This window comes from Eretmochelys imbricata, chromosome 23 (genome assembly GCF_965152235.1).
Source record: "Eretmochelys imbricata isolate rEreImb1 chromosome 23, rEreImb1.hap1, whole genome shotgun sequence".
Classification (NCBI taxonomy): domain Eukaryota; kingdom Metazoa; phylum Chordata; order Testudines; family Cheloniidae; genus Eretmochelys; species Eretmochelys imbricata.
The window spans coordinates 4,620,881-4,642,764 of NC_135594.1; the positions used below are offsets into that span (position 1 = coordinate 4,620,881).

At 51.2% G+C, this 21,884-nt stretch overlaps 2 protein-coding genes across 5 annotated transcripts; both read left to right on the forward strand.

Annotated features, from left to right (window-relative positions):
* Window positions 1–874: 874 nt before the first annotated feature.
* SDHAF1 (succinate dehydrogenase complex assembly factor 1) lies at window positions 875–4,280 on the forward strand. 4 transcript variants are annotated; one of them, XM_077840176.1, is made up of 4 exons: window positions 875–931; window positions 1,316–1,448; window positions 2,203–2,322; window positions 3,296–4,280. In XM_077840176.1, exons 3-4 carry the CDS (start codon window positions 2,258–2,260, stop codon window positions 3,603–3,605), a joined length of 375 nt encoding a protein of 124 aa, XP_077696302.1. In that variant the 5' UTR covers window positions 875–931; window positions 1,316–1,448; window positions 2,203–2,257; the 3' UTR covers window positions 3,606–4,280. The 4 variants fall into 4 exon arrangements, with proteins under 4 accessions (XP_077696302.1, XP_077696303.1, XP_077696304.1 ...); XM_077840177.1 differs by having other exon boundaries at window positions 881–931; window positions 1,396–1,448; XM_077840175.1 differs by lacking the exon at window positions 875–931 and adding an exon at window positions 949–1,159.
* A 13,394-nt stretch (window positions 4,281–17,674) lies between these two features.
* LOC144279273 (NTPase KAP family P-loop domain-containing protein 1-like) lies at window positions 17,675–21,463 on the forward strand. The gene is made up of 4 exons (XM_077840763.1): window positions 17,675–17,699; window positions 17,801–17,932; window positions 18,113–19,902; window positions 21,128–21,463. The coding sequence occupies exons 1-4, from the start codon at window positions 17,675–17,677 to the stop codon at window positions 21,461–21,463; spliced, it is 2,283 nt and encodes a 760-aa protein (XP_077696889.1).
* Window positions 21,464–21,884: the final 421 nt, after the last annotated feature.

Below are 21,884 nucleotides of genomic sequence, written 5' to 3' on the forward strand. Positions count from 1 at the left end.
TCAGGGTGAGAATGGTTATGGGAGATTGTCAGAGGCACGGTGGTAGCTACCTACCTAACTCCCATTGATGTTCCATGGGAATTAGGCACCTAACTTTGTACCTTTGGCAATTGTGGGACAGCTCAGTCCACGTAAAGCCCACCTGCAAGCTGCTTTATGAATCTCGGCCGAACTACAGTGCTTAAAACACAGGCAACAGACTTTCCCTTGCTCCTCCAGCATGCCTGCTGTGGCAAAAGCTTATACGCACATCGACTAAATACAACAGACGCAAATAATGCGTTGAGCTAATGCCAGTGTCAACCAACACAGTTTGAACAGATGCAACTATCCATAGATTTTAAGGCCAGATGGGACCACTGGGATCATCTAATCTGACCTGTATAGCTGAAATCTTTCAGTTTTTGTTTAATATTCGCCAGGAATTTATCTGGGTTTATTACAAAAAAAAAAAGGGGGGGGGGGTTGAAAATCCGGGCAAAAAATGAAGGGCACGGATTCCTGGCTCGATATTGGACTTAGTTGTGGGAGATGGGAGGACAGAACCAAGCAACAAAGAGAGGAAAGGTAATGAAGGGGGTGTCATGCGGTGGTTTAGTTAGTAAGCCGTGTGTTAACAGTATGTACATCGATGCATGCCTGCTCTATCTCTCACGACTTTGCTTTAACGGACATGGATTGACACCTACTTCCCTCCCCTCCCCTCCCCTCCCATGAGCAACTTGCAATCTCTCCCTCCCCCCCCCGCCACCACGTGGTGGGAAGCACATGGTCCTTAGCTCCTCCCTTCCTCTTCTCTGTGCCCGCCCCCCAGCGCCCTGCAGCCAATGGGAAGCGAGGGCTAAGGTTGCCGGTGTCTCAGCGTTCGGAGCCGGCTGGGGAACAGGTGCTGGGGTGGCCGCCGCTGCGGGCCTGGGGGGGCTCCGAGCAGGTAGCGGGGACGGGGGTGCTGGCCCAGCGGCGTTGCGGGGGGCCGGCCACGCACAGGGTTATCAGCCCCCGCGTTTGCCCTGCTCTTGGAGGTGGTGCTGGTTCTAGCGGCTGCTTCAATGCGACCCTACAATAACAAACCCCAGGCGACTGAGTCGCTGCTTGTCTCCCCCCCAGAAATCACTCTTTTTCCTGGCCTAGCCCTGAGGCCCGGGGTTGCTCCTGGATTGTAAGCATGCGGTGATCCCCTTTTCCCCAATGCCCTGAGTGTCTCTCCCTTCCCTGCCCCCCAGCCTGAGAATCTTGAATCCCTGAAGGGACCAAATAGGAAAGGGGCTGGGGGGAGGGAAATTCTTTTCTTTATCTTCCCTCTCTCCCAACGCAGGATCTGTTCTCTGTGTCTATATTTACCAACAAGAGGATGTTCCCCCCACCACCACCACCACCCTGTTTTTTTCTGTTTAGTGACCAGAGTCATTGAAACGTCGGGCTGGCTCGAGAAGTCCACCTAGACCTAGGTATTTGTCTAACCTTGTCTAATTCTTTTTTTCCCTCCGATGCTTCCCCAGAAGGGATCAGACAGGCTGAATGCAAGAGGGTGTCTCTTGTCCACCACCCCCTTTGCCATCAGTAATATCCTTTGGCACTGAGTTCCACAGGTTGATCATACACTTTAAACGTGTTGCTTTTTTTAATTAGAGCTGGAAGGAAGTTTTCCAAGGGAATGTTTTTTCCGTTGGAAAATGCCGATTCATCGACCACTTGTGGAAACAAGTCGATTTTGATGAAATGTTGTTTGGAGGGGAAAAAATGGAGGGAAAATCCACATAAAATTTCAGTTTTCCATTCATGAAATGACTCTTTGGTATCTTTAAATTTTATATTCTGTAATCCAGTGTAATGCATTTAAAAAGTCAAAATCTAAACGAAACATTTAGATCAACCCGCAGTGAATTTATTTGCAGAACTGTGTGCAACCAGAAAAAAAATCAAAATCCTTAAATTTCCAGCCTAAATGGAAAATCCAGTCCTACTTTTAACTACCAGATGCCCCCACGGCTAATATTAGGAGAGGGTAAACAAAAGCTCCTTACTGACCTGCCCTGAACCATTCCCTATTTTACATTTTCCTGTTCCCATGAGGATCATATTGATCCCCCTTTGAGAGTTGCTGATGAAAAGTGCTAGAAGAGTGAAGAATGATTATCCACCGGACATCAGTGAACTTAAGGGGCTATCCATTTCAAATGCACGTTCATTTTCTCCTGTCAGGGCTGGTGGCCTCAGACCATCCCAGTCTGGTTTCATGTGATTTCCAGCACGTGCTATGCGGATGGTTTCCTATCTATTGCAGACCACTGCTGGAGTGGGACCTTCGCATACAGAAGTCGGGTAGGTCCTGGCGGGGTTTTTAGTGAGGAGTGTCATGTGGTTTGGTAACTCATAGTTCTTGGATGGGGCACAAGGCAAATCCCATCCTTTCGTAGTTGTTAAAGAGAAAAGTTTATTTGCCTTGATCTCCTAGCCAAATTCCTTAAATATCCCCTGACCCTTTATCCTCCAGTTTCAGTTGACCATAGCATTATTATTTATTTTTCACTTTCTGTTCTAATCTCTGGGGTGCTCTTGCTGTGCAGATAGTCTCTGTGCTCCACCCTAGAGCTGGCTGCATTTCAGTGATGTGTAGAAGTGAGGACATGTACTTTTTTTAAAGTGCTTGGAGCTTCTTCAGATTATTGTTTTGCGGCTAGAGCAGCCAGTACCGGTTTACAATGGCGCGGTGGTGCTGGGCCCACACTCAGAAGGGTCCCTGGTGCCTGGACCGAGTGCGGGCAGAGCCTCAAGGGGGGGGAGAAGAGGCCAAGAAGGGGTGGGGCCTTGTGGCCAAGGCTTCAGGGGAAGAGACCGAGTGGGGGCAGAGCCTCAGTGCCAAGGCCTCAGGGAAAGAAGCGAAGTGGGGGCAGGGCCTCAGGGGAAGGGCCTGAGCGGGAGCGGGGCCAAGAAGGGGTGGGGCCTCAGGGGAAGGGCCTGAGCGGGAGCGGGGCCAAGAAGGGGCGGGGCCCTGGGCCCAAGGCCTCAGGGGAAGAGGCCGAGTGGGGGTGAGACCTCAGGGCCAAGGCCTCGGGGGAAGGGGCCGAGTGGATGGCAGTGCCACGGTCCAGGCCCTGGGGCCCGCCAAAGATTAATCCAGCCCTGGCTAGAGCACGTCTCCCTGCAGCGCTGCCAGGCCATTAGTGAAACTGAGGTAAATACTTGCATGCTGGGCTGAAGAGTGCATTGAAATGATTTCACAAGGGTGAGATGAAACTCAGCAGGCTACAAAGCCGTCACAGCTGATCTAATACCTCCACCTGTTCACTTCCAGCCCCTGTTTTGCTGTTGCGGCTCTCCCACATGATCTGAGCGGATCTTCCCAGTACACCATGGCCCGGCATAGCAAGCTCCAGAAGCAAGTCTTGAGCTTGTACAGACAGTTCCTACGAGCCGGCAAAGAGAAGCCGGGATTCTTACCTTGCATACAGGCCGAGTTCCGGAAGAACGCCAGCATCCCCCGGATGGATGTTATGCACATTGAGTATCTCCTCCGCCGTGGCCAGAGGCAGCTGGAGCAGCTCAGAGACGTTAACACCAAACAAATGGGAACTTTTGTCAAAACCAAGCCGGAACAGCGGTGACCCCTGCTGGCTGGCGCAGGCGGCTTTCTTGTACTGGGACAGTTAGCGTGTGAATTCGGAGACGTGCCTGCTAGATTCTCACACCCCGTTCTGTTTGCACATGGGTGTGATCACAGCGAAGGAAAACTGTCCAGTCAGTGCAGTTGTGCTGCCTGGATTGGAGTTCAGTGGGATAAATAAAGCCTGGTTTAGGTGTCTTTACACGAGGAGCCGCTAGAGGATGAATTTGAGAAGCCAGTCTCTACCATTCCAAGCGTTTTAATCATTCAGGGGTGGATGGGTGATCTGGAGGTGGCGTTCTTGGGACATAATCCGTTCCTACCCCTGTTGTCTCCTCTTTTCCATCCTGTAGCTAAAGTCAAACAGGCAGATTACCCAGAAAAGTAAAAGAAAGGGACAGTGGTGGGTTGAAATCCTATTTCTGTCATTTTTTTAATTATCTGTAGCACCTAAAAGCCCCAGTCATGGGCCAGGCCCCCACTGCGCTAGGTGCTGTACAAACAGTGGATTTGGGTGCTACAATTCTTGAGGGCCCCACCAAAGTGCCTTAGAAGGACCAGAAAGAGCTGAGCGCCTGCCTTCTGAAAACGGGGTTCCCTTTAGGTGTCTCAAGACGGGCAGCTCCCTCCCCCCAACCCACTTCTGAAAATAAAGGCTTTGGGCCAAGGCGTTCTCCAGGGTGTACCAGCGTGTGTGTGTGTTGCCAGGCGAGCTTCCCCCAGGTGTCCCCCTCCCTCAGCGTACCTTGGCTCTGCCATGGAGGGACCATGTCTAGGCCTGAGAGGCTATTAGCACGTGGTGGCTGGCTTGCTTAGCCCTGGTTTAAACTTAATAGTTTTACGGCTGTAGCTACCCTGGCCGAATCTTCCTAGCGTAGACGCAGCTTATCCCACCAAAGTGCCTTTGCCGGTGAGAGTTTATTCCAATGCAGCGAGTGAAGCAAGCTCTAGAGTCACAGAGTTTAAGGCTGGAAGGAACCAGTGGATCATAGAACTGGAAGGGACTTTCTGGGACAGCAAGTATAGTCCCGAACCCCGTCATATAACCCCGGTCAAAAATGTATTGAGCTCCATCTTCAGATCAGTTCAATTGTTTGCCCTCAGCTCCTACTGGGAGGTTGTTCTATCTCCTCTGATGGTTATAAACCTTTCCAGCCTGAACTTATTCCTGGCCAGTTTCTATCCCTTTGTCTGACCTCTAGATCACAAGCCATAAGATGTCACCTAATTACCCCTGTGCTGAGCCCAATAACTTGTGTTGGACTAAACCATCTTCCAAAAGGGCCCCTGGTCCTTGGATGGAGAATCCAGCATTTCCCTTGGAGGATGGTTCCAGTGATAAGAAATTGCACCTTATTCCTAACTTGGATTTGTCCGGTTTCAGTGTCCAGCCATCGGGTCTTGTTCTGTCTTTCTCTAGCTGAAAGAACCCTTTAGGACAGAGGTGGGCAAACTACGGCCTGCGGGACCGTCCTGCCTGGCCCTTGGGCCCCCGGCTGCTCCCCTGCTGTCCCCCGTCCCCCACAGCCTCAGGCCACCAGCACTCTGGGCAGTGGGGCTGCGAGCTCCTGCCGGGCGGTGCGTCTGCGAGAGCCGCCGGCCTGCCCTGGTGCTCTAGACTGTGGCACGGCGTGGCTGCCAGTCCTGGTGCTTTGAGTGGTATGGTGGGGGGGGTTGGATAAGGGGCAGGGGGTCCCGGGGGACAGTCAGGGGACAGGAAGCAGGGTGGTTGGATGGGGTGGAGGTTCTGGGGGGGCAGACAGGGGATGGGAAACAGGGGGTTGGATAGGTGTAGGAGTCCCGGGGGGGCTGTCAGGGGGTGGGGGTGTGGATAGGGGTTGGGGCAGTCAGGGGATAGGGAGCAGGGGAGGTTGGATAGGGAGTGGGGTCCTGGGAGGTGTGGTTAGGGGCAGGGGGTCCTGGGAGGGGGCAGTCAGGGAACAAGGAGCAGGGGAGGTTGGATGGGTCGGGAGTTCTAAGGGGGGCGGGAAGTGGGAGGGGGCGGATAGGGAGCTGTTTGCGAGGCACAGCCTTCCCTACCCGGCCCTCCATACAGTTTTGCAACCCTGATGTGGCCCTTGGGCTAAAATGTTTGCCCACCCCTGTTCTAGGACGTGCTCTTTTCTCCTCACGGAGGTACTGCGACACTGCGATCCACGCTCTCATCATCAGGGGTTTTCTCTGGCCCTTGAATTACTTTGATGGCTCTTCGCTGCACCCACTCCAATTTTGCAGTGTCACTTTTCTGCCGGTATAACTGCGTCTACACTGGGGTTCTTGCAAAAAACCAAAAACCCCGCTCCCCAATTGCCATGCTGAGAGTGGCAACAGTTAGTAGCGTAGGGCTGGCCTTATTTATAGATCTGCTCCTTATCCAAAGGACGCCCCATCCCGCAGTGTGGAAACATTCAAGGGAGCTGAACCCAGGCCCCCGGTGTCATGGAGCTGGTGATGTGTGTATCCTCAGCTTGGCAGGTGCCGTGAATGCCTGGTGCCTTGAAGATGATTTTGCTCCTGCTGGTGGCTTGATTCTCTGAAAGAGCAAATCGCTTTGGTTCTCAAATGTGCCGATCCTCCGAGTCCTTTGGCATTTACAGTCCACGCTATGGCTAGACTCCGTTGCAGCCCCTAAAAATCATAGCAATGTCGGGCTGGAAGGGTCCTGGAGAAATCATCATGTCAAGCCCCCTGCGCTGAGGCAAGGCCAAGTAAACCCAGGCCAGCCCTGAAAGGTGTTTGTCCAGCCTGGTCTTAAAAACCTCCAATGACGGGGATCCCACAACCTCCCTTGGGAGCCTGTTCCAGAGTTTCACTCCTCTGAGAGTTAGAAAGTTTTCCCTAACATCTCACCTAAGTCTCCCTTGCTGCAGATAAAGCCCATTACGTCTTGTCCTGCCTTCAGTGGACATGGAGAACGGTTGGTCACCAGCCTCTTTATAACAGCCATGAACATATTTGACGACTCTCTTAGATCAGGTCTTTGAAACTTGGATCCTTTTTGTTGCTCTCCTCTGGGATATCTCCAATTTGTCCACGTCTTTCCTAAAGTGTGACACCCAGAACTGGACCCTGTGCTCCAGCTGAGCAGGACAATTACCTCCCATGTCTGACATCTGCCACTTCTCTTAATACACCCCAGGACGATGTCACCTTATTGAAGGGGTTTGTGTCTGAAGCAGCTTCTCTCTAAGGTGCTGCGATTGTGTTTCTCCACCCGAACCGTCTCGCCGATCTTGTTACGACTTGAATGTGCATGTCACGGTTCACCGCCCTGCCTGCACGTTGGACCCTGGCCTGATTTCCGAGCGCAACCTCCCTGTTGTCAGGCCTCCTGCTTTCACCTCCCCTGGGTGGAATCATGTCGTTCCACCACTCTCAGATGGGGGTCAGGGCTACAGTGTCTTGCCCACCTCTGATTGCTCAGCAGGCCCTCCCTCCAAGACTTCCCTTGGGTGGATGCAGTGCCCCGAACGGCCTTTTCAAAACAAAGTTTCCTTTGTGCTTATCGGTGGGAATAAGGCGTAGCCAGAGAAAAGGGTTTTTCACCCCATCAAAGGTCTTCACATGGGTCAGTCTCATCCCAGAGCCTTCCCATCTCTGGGATCTGGGACCACTGTTGCACCAACTTTGCCTCTTTTTATAAAACCTGACAAGTCCTTTGTTGTCCCCTGGAGCCGGGTTTGTCCGGCTCTCCAGGGGGGTCGGAGATAGATTTCAAAGCAGTTGCTTTTCTGCACTGTCCTTTAAATACTGGAAAATGGGGGTAACTGAAACGACGCTCCCCTTTCTCGCTGATGTGCAATCCGGCCCCTGTTTGAATGAATCCTTTGCAATCCTATAGCAAGCAACCCAGGAAGAATCAGACAGACAGATGGGTCAGATTAATAAGTATCACAGACAGCTCTCACGCCCTTCACCAGTCCCAAAGTGTGTGTGTGGTGGTTGGGGGCGGGGGGACTGGTATGTGCAGCTTCTGCTTATAAAGGTGGGGGAAATTTCTGAGCTCAGGGCTACAGGCAGGGAGGGTTCATTCACCTGCTTTTCCAGGCTCCTCAACTGCAGCTGAGCAGCCATGCTTCCCTGGCTTGAAACTGATTGCTTGGCAGGTTTAGCTGCCTGTGGGCTAGCTGAGTGCACGGAACAGGTAAATAAACCCGATGGCCAGTTTAGATCAGGTGCCTGCATTTATCCAGCTCAAGCAGGGCTGGGGTTTGATTGGGGTGGTGTGGGGTAACCCTACCACTCTGGGTTTCCATTTCTGGCTCGCTGCCTGAGTCTGGGGAAGACACGGCGCTCCCTGCCTCAGTTTCCCAATCTGTAAAACTTCTCCTACTAGGGAGTTGTGAGCCTTGGGCATTAACTCACAACACGTGAGGGACGTTATTTAAATGTACTTCTGCAAACAGACCCAAGGGAACCATTGGTCCAGTGTGCGAGCGCAATTCCTATGGCCAGTCTAGCAGCCTCTCTCTGGCAGAGCTTCAGAAGAAGGTGCAAGGAGCCTCTACTAAGGAATAACCTGCCTCTAGGGAAAGGATCTTGCCAAGCCCCATAGCTGGGGGCCAGTTAATGCCCTGCCATAGAGGGTTTATAGCATAGCTGTAGCTGAGGAATGGTCTTCCCAAGGGAAAGGGGAGGGAATGTGATTGCTTGGGATGTTTACACTAGGCTGGACAAAGCCCTGAAGAATAGAAGAGAGCAGAATCATTCTGTGTTGAGACCTGGGGCCTAGCTATGGGCTCGTCTACACTACAGAGCCTTGGCCGATATAATTCTACCGGCAGCGCCCCCTACTGGAGACTGCTGCCGGAAGGTGCTCTGCCAGCGTTAACGGACGACCTGAGCTAAGCCGACAGACGCTTTCCTCTGTCTGCAGAGTCGTGGCTACCCTGGAGGTCTTGCCGGCCTCGCTATGTCGGCTGGGTGTGTGGGGTTTTTCACACTCCCTAGCCAACAAAGCTATGCCAGTAAAACTTTGCCAAGTAGACTAAGCCCATGGTAACGGTGGCGGGTTTGTCCCCGTGGTCTGGATCAGCCGTCCTGGCAATGGCTTGGAATTGCTGGCTGAGAAACTAGGCTCTAACAGAGACATGGGGATGGTGTAGGAAGCAAATCCAAGTGTTTTGGGGGGATGTGATTCTGGGTGGGAGGGATGACCTATACTCCTGCCTGCCACAACCTGCCAGGGCTCTGCCAGGCTCTAAGCACAGACAGCTTAGGAGATCTGAGTTCACTGCTCGAAACCTGATCAGGAGCATAAAAGGCCCCGAGCAGCCTTTGTTCTGTTATCTCGGAAGTAAGGGACAAAGTTCAGAGAGGGTGCCAAGCTGGGCTGGAGTCTCTGAGCTCAGATTTTGCTTTGCCCTTCCTTGAAGGCTGTGCTACAGGTGAGTGCTGTTTTCATCTCTGCTCTGGGAGTATTTCTCATGGGTTTTGTGTCCTGATTTGAGAGGGATTGTGTGTGTGTGTGTGTGTGTGTGCGGGGGGGGGGGGGGGGCGATTAATGTGCCATAAGCTTTATATCCTCTTCTCTGTAGCTAGCCCCAACCTCTAAATCATCTGTTTCCAAGCTCTGTGGCTAACTTAGAGGCCAGCAGTACGGTCTAGTGGATCAGGTATGGGGTTGGGTATAAGGTCTCCTGTGACCTGGTGAATAAGGCACAGGGTTGCATGTCAGGTCTTCCCAGTCCTGCACTCGCTCACCGTGTGACCTTGGGGAGGTCTTTTTGGGTCTCCCTTTCCCTGTCTGTAAAAGGCAGGCAAGCAAGATTTAACCACCTGGGGCAAGTGCTTTGAGATCTGCAGCTGGAAAGTGCTGCAGCGTTTGTTTAGGTCACAAGTGTGTAGGGACATGGGTTGTGTAAAAGCGTGAACGCACTGCTCGTGCTCAATAAATATTGATTCATAGCATGCGTGAGGCAGCGAATAGCCAAGCAACGGAGAAATTAAGACGCAAAGGAGATTTTGTGGTGTCTGCATCTGAGGGCTGAAAGAAACGAAAAGGAGAGTTGATGAAACCCAAGGAAGCCGTTCCAGACAGTAGGAGATGCTGGAGCCGAGGCCAAGTTTGCCGACTGGATCCTGAAGGCAATTGGGAGCCGGGGAGGTGTGTCTGGATTGGGGCTGATGTGGTCAGAGAGTGGCAGCGGGGACTCAGGATAGCCACTGAGGAGGGACGTGCAATAAGCAAGATGAGCTGAAAATACAGGTGATGTTAGCAGTGACCAGTCAGCTGGATGCAGATTCCACCAGTCAAGGTGTTTGGGGGGCTCATGTTAGTTTCATCCAATTTTGATGCAAAGTTATGAAAGCGCTTTGATCATTTCGACTTTATTATTACACATTGGGATGAAGCACTTTGGGCATATGTATTATAAGCCGAAGGGTTTCATCTCAGCGTATACTCTAAACGAAACATTATTAAACATTGCAGAATATATTCTATTTGAAATGAAAAATAATCAAAGCCCTTTGGGCTTACACATGATAAGAAGTTGAAGCATTGCATTTCACCATATATATATGGAGCGTTATGAAATGTGATATTCAAAGAGAACCGCTTTGATCAAGTGGTTCCAAAACCATTCTTTGCAAATTTCATTCTGCAGGAAATCTTCACAATTTCATCTTTTTTCTTCTGATTTGGGATGAAAGGAAACGGGGTGGAAATTCCGAGGTATGACCAGCTCTAGGGCAGATGCAGCTGTGACCGAGGTGGGCAGCAGAGAAGGGTGACAAAGGCCAGGAATAGCTCAGCTTTGAGGACAGCCCTGAGATTGTGGAGGCAGAGTTGTTCTGAGTTAGGTTGGACATTAGGAAAAACTTCCTAACTCTCAGGGTGGTTAAGCACTGGAATAAATTGCCTAGGGAGGTTGTGGAATCCCCATCACTGGACGTTTTTAAGAGCAGGTTTGACAAACACCTCTCAGGGATGGTCCAGATAATACTTAGTCCTGCCTCGGTGCAGGGCATGGACTAGATGACCTCTTGAGGTCCCTTCCAGTCCTACTTTGCTATGATTCTATGAGCTGGTGGAGCCAGGTTTTGAAACCTCTGTGTCCTCCTTAAGATCTGATACCTGCTAGGCTGCAGATACACTGGCTGTCTCTCCTCTCACAGCCCATCCTAGCTGCTGCTGCTGGAATAGCTCAGGTTAGCTTCACCTGCTCTGTCTTGGAGAAGCTTTACAGGAGAACGGCCTATGAAGGCATCTTGCTGATCTTTGGATCTCTTGGTAATTCCTCTGCATTCTGTTTATTTTTTTTTCCTCCCTAGCTGGCTGATCTAGTCAAGCATCTTCAGCCCTTGAATGCCCCCAGGAATTCCCAGTGCGATGGTCTCCCGTGCCCAAGGTAATCAGCTGGCTAGTTATGGACAGAGTCCTTGGGTCTCAGCTCCACATCAGGCATGGAGAGTTGGTCTGCCGAAGCCAGGTCCATGTGACCTGATAACCAGCCCTGGTTATCAGGGAGGCAGCTGTATTGATCTGAGAATGGCTGGAAGCCACCATGACTCATTGTGATCTGGGGTGGGGAAGTGAAAGGACTTGAGACCTGCGACATTTCCAGTCCTGCCCTTGATCCCAGAATATCTGGCTATTTCTCCTGATACGGTTGGTGGTGGGATAGGTATTTACCTAGACATTAAGCTCTTCGTGTATGTAAGCACCCAGCACAGCGGCGTTCCTCCCCCCCCCCCCCCCCCGATCCTTCATTGGGTGCCTTAAGATGCTACAAATAATACAAGTAATCACTGGCAATGCTGTTAACAATAACATCATCATCAGAGCTCATATCGGTACCCCGAACGAGGGCTGCTCGCTCCTCTTGGAGCTACGTGTCGCAGGCAGACAGCACTGCATAGGGCCCCGTTGGGAAGTCTCCTTTTTAGTCATGAGATCTGGATGCTTTAATATGGATAAATATATATATATATATATATATATTTAAAGCAAAGGTTAGCATCTGTAGAAATGGGTGTTTCCAGCAAGGAGGCAAGGCCTGGAGATAGCCCTCCATAGAGGGCTACTGATCTGCCTTCAAAGGGTCAGATGCCAGGGACTGCGTTGTTGGGTTATTATGGGCCTTGCTTTGCCGTCGGACAGCAGGCTACGGGGCAGCAAGCGGGTGAAGGCTGTGTGCCTGCCTTGGGGAGGGGGGAGACAGGATTCTATCCTGGGAGAGCAGCAGCTGGGAGAGACCATCTGCCTGGGGGGGAGCCCCAATATCCTGCAGGAATGGGGCCTGGTTTCTTGTTCCAGCCCTTCCCTTAGGTGCGATTGTGGCTGGCACAGTTTCAAAAGCGGAGTTACTTGGCCCTGTAATCCTGAAAGCCGAGTGACTTCGCCTGCTGGCACTTATCACTCCCTCGCCTCTTGCTGTTTAATCAGATTGTTTAACCAAGGAGGGAGGGAAAAGGGGAACCTTTGGCAATTTGAAGGTTGCGTGCAAATGGAGGGAAAGGGGATGGATAAAGAAGGGCTGAGCGTGGGGCTGCCTCTATTTAAATACATGCCCAAAGATGCCCTGAAAATCTGGGAGAATCACTGGGCGGCTGGCCTGAACGAGATGGCTAAACAGCTTGGCAGCTGGAGTTTTGGAGCCTTGTTATTCCTGGTAATGTGGGTAGATGGCTCCCATTCAGTGGGATTTCTGCCAGGAAGATGACCACAAATAGTGGCCTTTATTCCCCATGTCACTTCCCCAGGTGTCTGACTTTTGTCGCTGAGATCAAGAATTGTATACGATTCAAAGAGGAACGGGCTGGTTTATCTGGCTAGCCAGTGTTTGAATAGTTAATAATAATCCCTTGCTATTATTTGTAGATCTCAAAGCACTTTAAAAAGGAGAATCAGTATCATTGTTCCCATTTTACAGATGGGCAAACTGAGATAAAGAGACTCATCAAAGGTCACCCTGTGGGAGAGGCAGGAATAGAACCCAGCTCTCCTGAGACCAAGCTCAGTGTTTGTTAGAGACCAGCATGAGACCCGTGGGGGGGGGCAGGGGCAGATTAAGAACATAAGAACGGCCATACTGGGTCAAATCGATGATCCATCTAGCCCCGTATCCTGTCTTCCAACAGCAACTGGTGCCAGATGCTTCAGAGGGAATGACAGACCAGGGCAATTATTGAGTGATCCCTCTGACATTTGGAGGCTTAGGGACACCCGGAACATGGGGTTATGTTCCTGACCATCTTGACTAATAGCCATTGATGGACCTATCCTCCATGGATTTACCTCATTCTTTTTGAACGCAGTTACATGTTTGGCCTTCACAACATCCCCTGGCAATGAGTTCCACAGGTTCATGAGTGGGTTGAGTGAATATGTAATTCCTTATGTTTGTTTTAAACCTCCTTATGCCGGTTTTCACTGGGTAGATGATTGCGTTTTGAGATATTCTGAAAACTATGGGCTTCCAAGACGTCTCATGAAGCGCAGCTGCCTCTCAGCATCTGTCTACACTGCAGTCAGGAGGTGTGATTGCAGCCCGGGTAGATGTAGCTGCCACATATCAAAGCTAGTGTAACTATCGAACTGAAGCCACAGCATAGATTCATAGATCCCAAGGCCAGAAGGGACCACTCTGATCATCTAGTCCGACCACCTGTGCAGCACAGGCCAGAAACCTGCCTCAAAACCGTTCCTAGAGCAGATTTCTCCAGAAAAACATCCCATCTTGATTTTAAAATGGTCAGTGGTTGTCGGAGAATCCACCATGACCCTTAGTAAATTGTGCTAATGGTTAATTACTCTCACCGTTAAAAATGTATGCCTTATTTTCAGTCTGAATTTGTCTAGCCTCAACTTCCAGCCATTGGATCATGTTAGACCTTTCTTTGTAAGATTGAAGAGCCCATTATTAAATATTTCTTGTCCAGGGAGGTACTGATAGCCTGGGATCATGTCACCCCTTCATCTTCTCTTTGTTAAGGTAATAGTGAGTGACTCAAGGAGCTCGATCTATCGGGCAGGTTTTCTAACCCTACTATGACAGGGTCAGGCCAAATGGCTACAGGAGAGTGATAGATGGTAGATACATTAGCCCCAGAATAAGCAGATCCCTTTTCCCTGGGTAAGATAACAGGAGCTGTTCCAGAACAATCAGGAACTTACTAGATCCAATTAAGGCAGGCAGGCTAATTAGGACACCTGGAGTCAATTAGGAAGCTACTAGAACCAATTAAGGCAGGCAGGCTAATCAGGGCACCTGGTTTAAAAAGGACCTCACTTCAGTTAGTGAGGGGGCGCGCAAGGAGCTGGGAGTGAGAAGGCGTGCTGCTGGAGGACTGAGGAGTACAAGTGTGATCAGGCTTCAGGAGGAAGGTCCTGCGGTGAGGATAAAGAAGGTGCTAGGGGGAGGCCATGGGGAAGTGGCCCAGGAAGTTGTAGCTGTCACACAGCTGTTACAGGAGACGGTGTAGACAGCTGCATTCCACAGGGCCCTGGGCTGGAACCCGGAGTAGAGGGCGGGCTCAGGTTCCGCCCCCCAACTCATCCTCCCAACTCCCTATCTGACACAGAAGGCGTTGACCTGGTCTGTGAGCAACACCAGAAGGGAAGATCTAATTTGGAAAGGGATCTGGCCTGTCCCCGACCCACTAGGTGGGACAGCAGAGATTGTTCTCCCTTTCCCCCATGCTGGCCAGTGATGAGGTTAGCTGAGTGAATGGCAGGTTTGAGCCCACTAGCAAAAGTGGCCAAATTGAGGGCTGCCATGGACCTCTGAGGTGAGCAAATCTGCCAGAAAGCGCAGGACCCACCAAAGCAGAGAAGGAACTTTGTCACACTACATTCTCATGGTGCTTCTCTGACCCCTCTCCAATTTATCAGCATCCTTCTTGAACTGTGTGCACCAGACCTGGACACAGGTTTCCAGCAGTGGTGGAATAGTGCCAAATATAGAGGTAAAATGACCTCTTTACTCAGGCTGAAAGTAAGTAGAGGGACTTACTGGTATGCTGGGTCCCCCCTGGGCAAGGTGTGGGGGCGGCTCTGGCCCCCGGAAGGGTTGGGACCTTGGGCGGAAGGGGCAGGGCTGGGAACCAGACTCCCTCAGCCGGCCATTCAGGGCCCCCATTTGTGGCAGCGGCAGCCGGGACCCCCAGGGCTCTGGTGGGGATTTGAAGGGCCCAGGGCTCCTGGCTGCTGTGGCAGCAGCCAGGAGCTCTGGGACCCTTTTAACTTGCCAGGCCCGCCCAGGGCAGCTGCCCCTTTTGCTCCCCACCCCCCACTGGCGGCCCCAATGGTCGGGTCCAGTAGCGCTGCTGGACCCGGGGGAGCAAAAGGGGCAACGACGTGAAGCGGTGCTTTAGCGTTGGCCATGTGTGGGCCAGTACTGGCGGCTGGTTCTTACCGGTACGCTGTACCAGCCCGCACTGGCCCACTTCCACCTCTGCCTTTACTCCTGCTCAAGATTCTCCTGATACGTCCTAGGATCCCATTAGCTTTTTTAGCCTCGGTGCTGCACTTGAAGCTCACGTTCAGCTGATGACCCACCGTAATTTCTATGCATTATTTTGTCAAACCATCTTATCTTGTACTCGATTGGGATGTATTTGTATTAGCTGGCCTATATTTCCGTAAATATCTAGAGCCTAGTGCTCTAGCAACAACTTTGCCAAGTTCATGTCCTGGACAGAGAACTCGTAAGCATCTGCTGTACTATGTGGCCTGACTTTGGTTCACAGCCTCTGGCTCAGACCTCAAACCTTGTACCAGGCCCAATCCTACACCAGCAGGCCATGGTGATGGCATCTCTGAGATGCCAAGGGCTGGCGGGCCATATCTGTCCTCATGCCCAGGAGTCCCTCTGCTCCACGGATGCCACCAAGGGACACAGGGCGGCAATGGCCGGGATGTGGGATTTAGGGCCTGACAACCCTGGCCTTCACTCCCAGGACAGCAGTGTCACCTTGTCCTTGAGTGGAAACCACCTGTTTTGGATGAGTCCCTTGCTGGAGCTTCAGCTGGACAAGACCGGCCGGACCTGATTGTGACAGTGGGGGGACGGGGAGGGATAGCTCAGTGGTTTGAGCATTGGCCTGCTAAACCCAGGGTTTTGAGTTCAATCCTTGAGGGGGCCATTTAGGGATCTGGGGGGAAACTGGGGATGGGTCCTGCTTTGAGCAGGAGGTTGGACTAGATACCTCCTGAGGTTCCTTCCATCCCTGATATTCTATGATTCTATGTTCGGTCACAGAGTAACAGCCGTGTTAGTCTGTATTCGCAAAAAGAAAAGGAGTACTTGTGGCACCTTAGAGACTTACCAATTTATTTGAGCATGAGCTTTCGTGAGCTACAGCTCACTTCATCGGATGCATACCGTGGAAACTGCAGCAGACTTTATATATACACAGAGAATATGAAACAATACCTCCTCCCACCCCACTGTCCTGCTGGTAATAGCTTATCTAAAGTGATCATCAGGTTAGGCCATTTCCAGCACAAATCCAGGTTTTCTCACCCTCCACCCCCCCCCACAAATTCACTCTCCTGCTGGTGATAGCCCATCCAGCAGGAGAGTGAATTTGTGTGGGGGGTGGAGGGTGAGAAAACCTGGATTTGTGCTGGAAATGGCCTAACCTGATGATCACTTTAGATAAGCTATTACCAGCAGGACAGTGGGGTGGGAGGAGGTATTGTTTCATATTCTCTGTGTATATATAAAGTCTGCTGCAGTTTCCACGGTATGCATCCGATGAAGTGAGCTGTAGCTCACGAAAGCTCATGCTCAAATAAATTGGTTAGTCTCTAAGGTGCCACAAGTACTCCTTTTCTATGTTCGGTCAATTCGTCTTTTAACCAGCTGCATCCTTAGCAGCTACAGCTCAGCAGCTACACTCAATCTGAAAGCACTGGCCGCCAGATCTAGTGGCCGTGCAGTATGCACTGGCAACAGCATCACCTGCTGTCCCACAAGAAGACAGCATGCAACATCCAAATTGCATCCAAGGACTGCTGCTGGGGAAATTTTCCAAGGCAGAGATGGGCGCTAATCTCCTCCTAAAACTTTAATAGGAAAATGGTGCCCTCAGGATGCCAAGTGTTCTGCAACAGATGCTTCGATGAGTGTTGTTTTCTCATCAGGTCTCTTTCCGCTATTTGCATAAATCCCTTTGGAGTAAAGTTGTCTTTCTTCCTGACATAGCAAGGTGCAAGTTTATTAATAAAATAATAACTTAAATAACACTTTGTTGCTTCTATTGGCCACGCCAGGGTCTCTTTGCATATCCCTCCATTTCTCCCTTCCCCCCACCGTGCCATCCTCCCATCCCCCACTATTTTGAGACTTCCTGAAACTCCCCCTATCAATCCCCAATGCCAGGGGCTCTGTGCGTTTCCCATGTCCCCCACCCCCATACCATTGTCCCCCATTTCCCCCCCACACCAGGGATTTCATAGATTCCCAGGCCAGAAGGGACCGTTGTGATCACCTAGTCTGACCTCCTGCATAGAACAGGCTGGACAACTTCTCCAATATAATTCCCAGAGCAGATCTTTTAGACAAACATCCAGTCTTGGTTTAAAAATTGTCTGGGATGGAAAATCCACCACAACCCTTAGTCAATTGTTCCAGTGGCTAATTATTCTCCCAGTTAAAAATTTACTCCTCATTTCCAGGGTTTTCTGTGGTTTCCTCCACTGCAGCTACATTAGTGTGGGAGGCAGGAGGGCTAGCTGCCCCAAGAACATATCTAAGAGGAAAGGAGTACTAGTGGCACCTTAGAGACTAACCAATTTATTTGAGCATAAGCTTTTGTGAGCTACAGCTCACTTCATCGGATGCTCATGCTCAAATAAATTGGTTAGTCTCTAAGGTGCCACAAGTACTCCTTTTCTTTTTGCAGATACAGACTAACACGGCTGCTACTCTGAAACCTATCTAAGAGGGTTTCAGATGGGATCACACGTGTGGCAGCTAGACACTGCTATTTTTAGCATGCTGGCTCGCTCAGAACTAGCGTGAGTATGTCTACCAGAGTTGGAAATCCCACCTCCAGTTCCAGCATAGACATACCCTAAGTGGCCCAATTAATGGGAATCTCAGTGCAGAGGCCAGGATCATGGTGGGTCTTGGACCTTTGCCAGGTATTAAAAATTCACAAGGAAAAGAACGGGAGTAATCCAGCATCCACCACTGATGCTCTTGGTGAGGCTGATCTTCGTGTTTTCCCTTGTCTCTGTTGCAGAGTTCCAGACCAAAGAGGACGTCTACTGCTTCGCCTTAACAAAGGCCCTTTACAGTGTGCCCACACCAGTGACTGTCGGGTTTTATGCACCATGGGGACACTGCAAAAACCTGCTCTTACAGAAAATCCAGCGTGAGTGCTGCCCTGGGGAACATAAGGAGGGGAAGGGATGGGAGAGGATGGGGATTACAACCTTATCCCATTCTTGAACGCTCCCCGGGAGGGATGGATTGTCAATCTGGAAGATCCTCAAGGAGGAAAGATTTAAGGTGCTGCCCGGTGTCTAATGTATGCCTTCCTCTCTTACGGCAGAGTACATGGTTAGCGAATCAACAAAGAAAGACCAGCAGGAATTTCGGCGGAACGGGAAAAAGCAGCGTGGAAGCTCTGGCTGGGATCTACTCAAGCTCCTGTTTCTCATGATCTTCTACCGGCCGGTCCTGACAGAGCAGCAGAAGCAGAGAAAGAATGTCCAGCATGTCTTCATCCATTTCAGTGCCTGGGAGTATGCGGGCAGCGACCATCTGTGGGCAGGCCTCATCACCACACTGTGTGATGGCATTGAAAGCCACTTTGGTCTCCTACCTGTGAGCATTTACAGGGCCGTAGGCAGGAAATGTGGCATCATCGAGAGACCAGGGGATCAGGAATGGGTTAGCAAGAAGTACCTCTGCCTCCCCCTGTGGGCTGCTGTGATCCTTGTGACCGTGGTAGCTATTGGGGTGGGCATTCTCCTTCTAGTGGTTGGGATCCCCATTGGGGATGCCTCGGGAGACGCAATAGCTGTCGTGGAGGGCATCGGGGTGACGGCTGTTGGCGTCTCTGCGGCCGCTGCCATTCGGGTCGCCATCATGGTGGTACGAAACGTCATCATCACCCAGAAGACCCAGCTGGAGAGACAGATGAATCGGACGGATCTCAGCGCTCAGCTGGGCTTCATGAGCTGTGTGAAAAGCGAAGTGAGGACAGTCACCAGGTTCCTTCACTTCATGGAAATTTTCCAGCGGCGGAAGCTGCAGGTGGTGCTAGAGATCACCCACTTGGACAGGTGCAGCCCTGACAAGGTGGTCGGCGTCCTAGATGCCATGAACATCCTCCTCTCGGATTACAATGCCCCATTCATCTCCATCCTGGCTGTTGACCCGAGCATCATTGTCGACTGCGTGGAAAGCTCCTTGTACATGAAGGGCATGGCCAACAATGGCTACGAGTTCTTAAATCGCATTGTCACCCTGCCCTTCTCTGTCCCTCGGATGGACTGTGTCACCAAGATGAGGCTGATCAGGGACATCACCGAGCGCCGGAAGTGGCAAGAGAGAGACCTAGAGGAGGAGGTAGGCTTCCAGCAGGATCCCAAGATGGAAGCAAACTCCAAATTTCTCTCAGTCCCTTGCTACGATTCTGCCAACCATGAAGCAGAGAATCCAGGTGCAGATGACAGACAGATACCTCTCATTGTCAGAGACCTCAGAACCCAGGAACCAGGAACTGGCGGCTATGGGAAGGGCATCAGAGCCAAAGACCTCATTCAAGAAGCATTTGACTACCTCCTGGATGACTCCTTGAAGGAATACATGACAGACAACGTGGTGCAAATGCGGCGGATCGTGAACACCATCACCATCACCATCAGGATCATGGCAAATAACGTCCCCAAGGACAAGGTGTGTCCAAAGAAGGTGGTGGACTGGGTGCTCCTTGCCAACCAGTGGCCATGCCGTCTGAGCTGGGTCTTGCAGTGCATCGAGGATGAGGAGCAGAGAAGCAGCCTGGCCTGCTGCCAAGGAAGCCCACTCCCCCCTGACATGTTCCTGTGGGAGGTCTACGAGAAGTACATGGAGGAGCTGGACATGCTTAAAGGCCAGATGGAAAAGCTTCTGGAACTGGACCAGGATCCTGAGCTCTTCCACAACTTCTTGAGCAGCAGGTTTCGGGTGGAGGAGGCCATCTTCTACTTGCCCTACACGGTCAACTTAGACCTGTCCTTGAAAAGGCAGATGGAGCTGCAACGTGGCAGTCACAGCCTGAAGCGGACAAAGAAGTTCAACAGGCTCACGACATGCACCCTGCTGGGTATGACGGTGGATGATATCTGCAGAGAGGTAGGTGACTCTTATGCTTCCTGCCACCCCGCAGAGTCAGCAGGAGGTAGACTGTCCCCATGCTACTTAATAGCAAGCCGCGTGACAGCTGCTCCTCATGCTGAGAGGGAGATGAGGGCGACGGGCACCGGAGCTGGGAGAAAACTATCCCATCTAACCGGTGCATTTGCAAAAGCAAACCATATGTGTGCTACAGAACATTTTTGTTGACGCAGGGCTGGACTCAGGGTTTAGGATTGACTGTTATCCTCTGGGGGGGCAAGGGGCCAGAGCCCCATCACTTTTAAGGGGTGAGCAGCAGGAGGAGGGGGCAGGGAGGAGCGAGTGGAGGACAGGGTATCAACGGGAAGAGGTGGTGTGGGGATGGGGCCACAGGGGAATGGGTGGTGTGAGGGCAAGGGGAGAAGGGGTGGCACGGAGGCAGGGCCTCGGGGGAAGGAGTGGTGAGGGCCCCCCCCCTACTTTTAGGGAACTCTAGCCGCTCCTGACTTGGTACATGCTTGAAATGGGCCAGGAAATTTGTTGTTGGAACAACAACTCTGATCCTTGGAGCTCTTTCCTGTGACCCCAAAGCCCTTGGCTGGATCTCCAAGGGGTTCCTCCTTTACTCTCTGAAATGACTTCTGTCTGTTTTAGGACTATGGAAGATTCTTAGCTATCTCTTATGTTCACAGCATGCACACAGAGATATGAGATAAAAACATAAATACTCTTGCTGGAAGGTTGTAACGTAACACCACTTTATTTCTTAGAATCCAGAATAACACACGAGAACCAATAAACAGAGGAGACAAAGCAGGCTGCTCCCTAAGGTAGCAAGGCCCAACTCACCCCACTGCAGGTTGATTCTGCATGCTTCCCTACAGAGCCCTCTAGTCTGCAAGCAGGACCAGGAAACCCCCTCGCTCTTAAAGTGATAGCTTGCAATTCCAACACACTCCTCAGCACCACACTGTGACCTTCCCCCTTAGTTGCCTGATCGACTGTACTTGTCATACCGACTTGATCAGTGGTACCTCCAGTAGAATTCCAGCATACACAAGAGGGATTTTCCAGATACTATTGATAGTCCCACAACCTGCTGGCTGGCACATCTTGTTGGCTAGAATCTGAACGAGCTGACACAGGTTCCTCTCTGGAGCCATCACGGAATCTTCCTAAGAATGTGTTGTGAACATTTCAAATAGATGTATGGCGCTAATGGAAGCTTCCTCTTCTCTTCCAGATGGAAACAGTTGGCTTTAAGGAAGAAAACGTCCTGCAGTACCAACAGAGGCTGAGGGACCATAATCTCAATGGCCGTGCCCTGGTTTACAGTGACAACAATGAAATCAAAGAAGCCCTCAGCATGAGCCTTGGCGAGTGGACGCTCTTTAGCATATATTTCCTTGGAGTTTTTCCCCAGCCAAGTTCATCCCCTTCTGTTGCATCCTCGGTCCCATTATATGTCAGGCAGGAGGCTCAGAAGAACGTGTCTGGCTTAAGAGAGAACGTGGCTAGAGGGAGCAGGCTGTCTTTGAACATCTCCAGGGAAGAGCTTCGGGAGAAGAGAGAAATCTGAGTCCTGTACAAGACTGGAAGCAAGATCTGAACTTTCCCCATCTTTCTACCTCTCTGCACTGTCAATGACATGTCACGGACAAAGCAATATGCTGGCTATGGAACAATTAGCAATGTGAATGGGGCACTATAGTGTGTCTCAGGGATTTGGGGCACATTCATGTCAACACAGTGGATCTTTAGACACTGGATGTCACAGTAGTTTTGTCTGGTTAGTACAGCAGGAGACCGGGAATCAGAATGTCTGGGATCTATTCCTAGCGCTGTCCCTGACTTGTTGTGGTTTTGAGCAACTTGCTCCTTCTTTCTGGGTCTCCATTGCCTCATCTGCAAAATGGGTTTAGGGCACGTGTTAGCACATGGAGCACATGCTCTGTGACTTTCCTACCTGTACTGGAGCATTAAGAGCAAAACTTGCCCCA

Coding starts and splice junctions, on each gene's coding strand:
- LOC144279273 (XM_077840763.1), top strand. CDS start 17,675: ATGGTGGGTCTTGGACCTTTGCCAG. Junction 17,700..17,800: donor GGGTCTTGGACCTTTGCCAG/GTATTAAAAATT, acceptor TCTCTGTTGCAG/AGTTCCAGACCAAAGAGGAC. Junction 17,933..18,112: donor GCTCTTACAGAAAATCCAGC/GTGAGTGCTGCC, acceptor CTCTTACGGCAG/AGTACATGGTTAGCGAATCA.
- SDHAF1 (XM_077840176.1), top strand. CDS start 2,258: ATGCGGATGGTTTCCTATCTATTGCAGACCACTGCTGGAGTGGGACCT. Junction 2,323..3,295: donor CCTTCGCATACAGAAGTCGG/GTAGGTCCTGGC, acceptor GTTCACTTCCAG/CCCCTGTTTTGCTGTTGCGG.